Below are 6,000 nucleotides of genomic sequence, written 5' to 3'. Positions count from 1 at the left end.
ATCGGTAACCAATCGCAGTACATCACAGTGACCACAAAGCAATGGTTACCATAGCGACAAAGTAAAGAGAAAATAAAAGACGATAACAACAACGAAGTTGCACGTGTCGTTATTCAATCAATATAGCATTTAACCATTTATAACTCAATACAGTTATCAACAAGTACAGCTTGGCTGTCGGCTCTGAATATTTTATTCATTAAGTATGCGCATTAACTTACAGGTAGAGAGATAGACAGGCTTGGAAGTGATGAAGTGGGCCAGCCGTCGTGAATTGTTCCGCTACAAGATATTCTAGTTCGCTATATTTCCGCTCTCCATAATGCGAGCGATGCCCGACTCCACAACCAACGTTGTCCACAACGAAGTCGTAGAGCGTTCGCAATAGTTTGCCAGCATCCGCAGTAGGCGAATCCACCCGTTCGAAAAGAAGAAGTGAACATTTCAGAGAAAGATGCTTTCTGCAGACAATGTATCAGTTTTCTGATACATTTTCTGCCGGAATGTGTAAACACGAAAAAAAAAAAAAGATTACATCAGTGTTCTTTATTAAGCCTTGCCCACGAGGGCTGTGATGCCCTTACGTTAGCTGCAGCTCCAGGAGGAACAGCGAGCGTTTGGTAAAATTTGCCTCAAAGCGCTCACATTACACCATTTGGAAGCGCTGAATCGAAACCGAAACCGAGCTGCGTGGCAGTTTTCGTGTTTGTTTAGTGAGCATCGACGCCACGCGGCGTCGCGGCGGTGCGCCGACCGGTTTCTTCTCTCTGCGTTGCTGTGTGTGTGTGTGTGTGTTTTTTACTTCTCCGCTCCATTCCATCCCTCTCCGTCTCTTGCAAGATGGCGTCCTGCAGCGGCTGATCGCGACCGGTCCGTCGTCGGAATGTGGTGAATCTCTGTTGCGAGTGGTCAGTGATCGTCTGCGTGCGCCTACTTTACTGCAGCTTGTGTTGGTGGTGGTGTGCGTTGTGCGGATACTGCCCGGCCGACTATATGACGGCCAAGACCGGCGATTTAAGTCGGCGGAGCCACACTGCTCCGAGCACTTCAAAGGTGAGGAGTAGGGGACTGTTTGTTTACATGCGAGCTCTCGCTGCCACTCGCGTTCTTCGATATATTCCCGTGCTCACTCCCTGCCTTGACACCTCATACTCGGTGGTTCTTGCACGGGTTGATTTCGAGTGTGGGACCGTGAACAACCAGCGGTGAGTTCAGTTCCTAAAGACGCTGCTGTCTCCATTGTCGCTCCGGACATGTGTTCTATCGTGTGTCTGACGGACGCGCGGTTTTTTCAAGCGTTGTTTTGGCGCCCTTCGGCTCTGATGAGCATCGCCTGGTGTCCGTCACATCTGTCGTCTGTCGCTCAGCTGTGAATTCCGCTCGTATCAAAGAGTACAGAGAAGAGCACGACGGTGCATCTAGATCGAGTATTTTTGCATAAAATTTGCGATGGTCGCTGTCACTTTTGCTTACGCCCTCGATAACGAAGTTAATGCTCTGTCCAAATACACGCCACTTTTATGAATATTCACACCAGTTACGGTGTTTGCATCTTTGTGTACGCGATTTGATTTTGCCAATTCCCTCCAGCAGTGGGAAGGAAAAAAAGGACATTGGCTGCAGGGTAATTGATCACTCCGTGTGCCCAGTCGATTGTTGTCTTGCGCTGCGTCTATACACATAAACGCACACACACAAAGCACAGGAAACGAGACGAAAAATAAGAATAAGACCCACGCGAAGGTGCGCAAACTAATAAGTGTTTCATTCATAACAAGAGCATGTCTAATAAGTGGGTGATGCCAGAAGCTTCGTGAGCATTACAGATCAAACAGGATTGCATGTGTAATTGTGAACACGGTAAAGAAAAGTAGGAACACAAGAAGGTAGACGAGAGCAGTGTCTTGGATAAACCAAGCGGAAGTTGTTTTTCCGTGTCGTATGTAAGACGAGCATGAGCGTGTACCAACGAGCGCAGTTTGTTGCAGTGCTGACTGATCTCTCAGTGCAGTCAGATTCTGACTGCAGAGTATGGCTACGCACGGCCACTTTACTAAAGACAGTGCCAAGTTTCACCGTATGTCGACGTTGTGTTTGACACGCTATAGCGCTATTTGAGGGAACACGAGAGTCAAGAGCGACCGCTAGCTGATAGTTGGCGCTCAGTAGCCTAGTGGATTTGCTAGCCCATAGGGGTGATGGCGTTGCGCTGCTGAGAACGAAGTCGCGGGTTCGACTGCCTGCCTCCGCATTTCGCTGGGGACGGAATGCCACGACGCTTGTGTACTTAGATTTTTTCGCAGGTTAAAGAACCCCACGGTGGTCAAAATTAATCAGGAATGACCTACTCCTGCTTCATAACCAGATACTGGTTTTGCACTGAAAACCCCAAAATTTAATTTTAGTTTTTGTTGCCGCGCCTTCGCGCTGAAAACCTAGCACTGTATGTTGGACGTGCCGCGCAACCGTCAGCTATGTTGTAGGAACAGTTTTTATTTCCTCGTAATGGGGGCTTGTAGTCTCTGAGGGACTTGTATATGTGTTTTGCGCCGGTGATATTAATGATTTATAAAACAAAAGGAGAGAAAAAAAAGCCACGTGAAAGGCGGTGCACTCAGTCGAAATTTAATTAGTCTGCCATTGCGAGGACTCTGAGAAATACACTAATGATCGTCCTCGTCATTATTTCAGTGGAGCGGGCGGCACCTTGACATATGTACGTTTGACACTTTTATCCTCAGTGCATCATAATTCGGGCCTTAGTATAAGTGTGCCTGCCTTTGAGGCATTTCCTGAGCAGTGTCGCAGCACGTGGGGCCAGAGAACCCGACGTCTGAGCTTTGTTTGCGTTGTTTCCAAAGCAGTGTACCCATAACCGCGTGTCAAATCATCAAGTGCGTCAAATCAATGCGCATTCATTGTTGCTAAACTTGGCGGCAGCGATGCGGCTCATAGATGCGTAAGAAAGCTCGTGTGTACTGCGCTTTGTTGCACAATAAGAACCCCGGGTGACGAAAAATAATCCGGAGCTTCTCAGTAGCGCGTATCCCCGTTGTTCTAAAGACCCGGTACGGTCAACACGCTGCCAACGCTGTTCAGAAATGCACGACGATAGATGCGCAAATGACGGCCGGATTCAGTAGTTTGGCTCGGGGATCGCCGACCACACTCGCCGCTGTCGCCCAAGAATTGCTTAGCTTGCGGTGTGTGTCTTGTGCGCATGCGCTCCGACAGTGCTCAGTCGTGGCCTCTGAGATCGCACCGGCGCGCATCCTTTCTCGGCTGATATTTTTCTCGCAGCGCGTCGTCGTTACTTTTGGTCTGGTGCATAACGTGCACGTTAGCAGTTACTTGTGGCTATTCAATTTATTCGCGATTTCATTCTTTCAAGGATGCGACGTGTTTCAGCTATCGGAGCGCGTGAAACCGGAACTGGGAGGCTGCAACGAGTAGACGTTATGCTGACGTCATCCTCCCAGTTCCGGTTTCGCGCGCTCTGATAGCTGAAATTTGTCGCGCTGCAGTACCGGGTGTAATCGCATTTCTCCAGATCCAAAAGTTAATGTAACTTTGTACGGAGAGCTCGCTTCGATTTCCCATTTATAATGAGCCCGCTGAAACTGAAAGCCTAAAAGTTAATTATTGGATTTTGTTAATATAGCGGCTAATTACCCGGTATCATGCGCGACCCCCTGGTCGGCAACGCTGACGCATTGTCTCCGAAGGAACCGCTCTTTTATTGGAGAGCGGCAATATTTAAGTATTTCTTAAACTGTTATTAGAAATACCCGGTATAACACTGGCGCTCTGTTTCACATAAAACAATTCGTTCAAGTTAGTGTCTCGGTCGCGTCCTCTCTTTGTGCAAATTTGCTCTTTACTTGCAGTAGGTCGTAACAAGAAGGGTGAATCTAGAAAATGCACGCCCTATTTCGACGGAAGTTCAATTGGATATGCTCAGCAGTTAGCAAACAGCAAAGGTTTTACTTCCTCAGTCAGCGTCGAGAACATCACCTAGCAAACATTTAATGGTTTTTCAGAGCGCCTGCAAGGCACCACTAAGGTTCGTTCGCCTTGTTCTACAAGGCACACGTTACTTACCACATTTCACCTTCGTACACATTATATACATTTAAAATGGCGCGATTTAAAATAAATCCATTATCTACAAATCACAATTACCAGAATTTCGGTAACGTACCAGTCGGCGCCTAATTACGGTGGCTAGATGGGTAAGTGTGCCGACCGGCGCGTTTGGAGCGTAGTTCATCGCTTCTCCGCGTCATGACGCAAAATTGACGCTGCGGTCAGTAGAACGGTTCCGCAGCGCGCGTCGCCTGCTAAAGGTGGCTGGCGGCGAGCAAAAAAAAAAAAAAGCCCGTATTGGAATAGTTGTATGTCGTCTGTTCGTGTCAGTTTCAAAGGTGAAGAGATCCGCGTCTCTCGTACTGTTTGTAAGTTCCTAAGCGATGTGAAATGTTCCAGGTTGGAAAAATGACCGGCGTGATTAGCGGCGGCATTGCTCGACCAAAGAAGACCACCAAGGAGACTTACGCTTCGCTCCGAACTGCAAGTCGGGCTTCAGGCTCTAAATTTGTGAGAAATACAACGGAAGTGTTCCGCTGTCTGATAGCGGAAATGTTCACCCCGGGCTACTGAATAGCTTGCTCAGTATCGGCGACGTTAATGAGCAAGCCATACACCGAAAAGCGTATGTCGATGAGCTCCTCCACATTGGAAATTTGCAAGCCGCACATGGAGGTGCTCAGCGCCTGCGACATCGAGCACCGCTGCGCTGCTACAGGTAAAAGAAAAGTGACTCTAGGCTTATATTCTATATAGCAGGCCATGTAGCAACAAAGTTCCTGCAAAGAACCAGCTTCTGCGATTGCTCAGGAACATTACTGAATTCAACAGAATGAGTAGGTCAGGGCTGTTGCTCCCTTCTGAAGCACTAAAGAAACTGGTAGCGTCGCTCGAAGACGCCTTCAATCTGTGCTTCAGTTTAAATGAGTTACGAAGGAACAGTATCGCCGACTTTGCATCCTTTCTGCAGCTGAATCCTCCGAATTTGATCGGCTGTGAGCGGCACAAGAAAGAGCTGACAAACGGTGTTGTGAAGTTCTATTCAATTACACGCCTTTATTTTCTTGTCAAGGGTAAGAACATCGCGCGCGAAAGCAACAGGGCGAAGAGAAATCACCTGAAGCGGAGGCGTGTGCTGTGAATAATGTTATGATGTGGTGGACCAACGTTGCGACCTTGCTGGTGCTAGGCTATTTATGTTGGTGCGTCTGCTGACTCAAGTTATGAGAGCGCTTCTTTTATTTTAAATATATTCATGAATCTAGCCCAAGACGTATTGCTTTATTTTATTGCAACCAAACAGTGAACCATATGCACTTACCAACACAATTCGTCACGTAACAATTTGAATACCATAACTGAGGCAGCAATAAACACAATAGCTGGATTTCTCGAAATTGAAACATTATAACTCACTAAATATCATGTAAGCACGTTTCCATGTACCGTATAAAACCACTGCAGTATGGTTTTATGCATGGAAAAAATGCATCTACGTACTTAATGCAATGGGTTGGAGCGCCGCGTTTATACCAATAAATGGGACCAATCGCCAAGCTAGAAAATTGACTTCAGCATATCGTGTCTTCTTAGACGACAGTAACAAATTCCCCATTCTGGCTTTGCCTACACTGCTCAAAGTGGCATTGTATAACGCGTACTTCAAAGCTAGAGCAGAGGCAGCGATACTATCAAACACGCAGCTCGTCTACACAGCGCAGCCGACGTTGCGCGCAGCTCAGCCGTTATACTGTCCGCAGCGCCACTTCTGCATCATGATGCGGAGAAGTGGTGAACTACGCTCGGTCGGCACACCTAGCCACTGTAGCCTAATTACTCCGTACACTCGTACGTTTCTGCACACATGTCATTATGCGCGTGGAGTTCAGAAGTGAGGCATTGTTTCATGGCATT

The 6,000-nt window shown here is 47.5% G+C and overlaps 1 protein-coding gene across 2 annotated transcripts in view; it reads left to right on the top strand.

Annotated features, from left to right (window-relative positions):
- The first annotated feature begins 817 nt into the window (after window positions 1-817).
- The window catches only part of LOC119449313 (protein O-mannosyl-transferase Tmtc3), a 731,059-nt gene continuing 725,876 nt past the window's right edge, over window positions 818-6,000 (top strand). For both annotated transcript variants that reach the window (XM_049666410.1, XM_049666409.1), the window contains exon 1: window positions 818-1,053. In XM_049666410.1, the coding sequence (XP_049522367.1) occupies window positions 994-1,053 (60 nt within the window). In that variant the 5' untranslated portion in view covers window positions 818-993. The remainder of the gene's footprint in view (window positions 1,054-6,000) is intronic.

The sequence above is a fragment of the Dermacentor silvarum genome, chromosome 4, assembly GCF_013339745.2.
Source record: "Dermacentor silvarum isolate Dsil-2018 chromosome 4, BIME_Dsil_1.4, whole genome shotgun sequence".
Classification (NCBI taxonomy): Eukaryota; Metazoa; Arthropoda; class Arachnida; order Ixodida; family Ixodidae; genus Dermacentor; species Dermacentor silvarum.
This window is presented reverse-complemented; position numbering and strand designations above follow the sequence as displayed.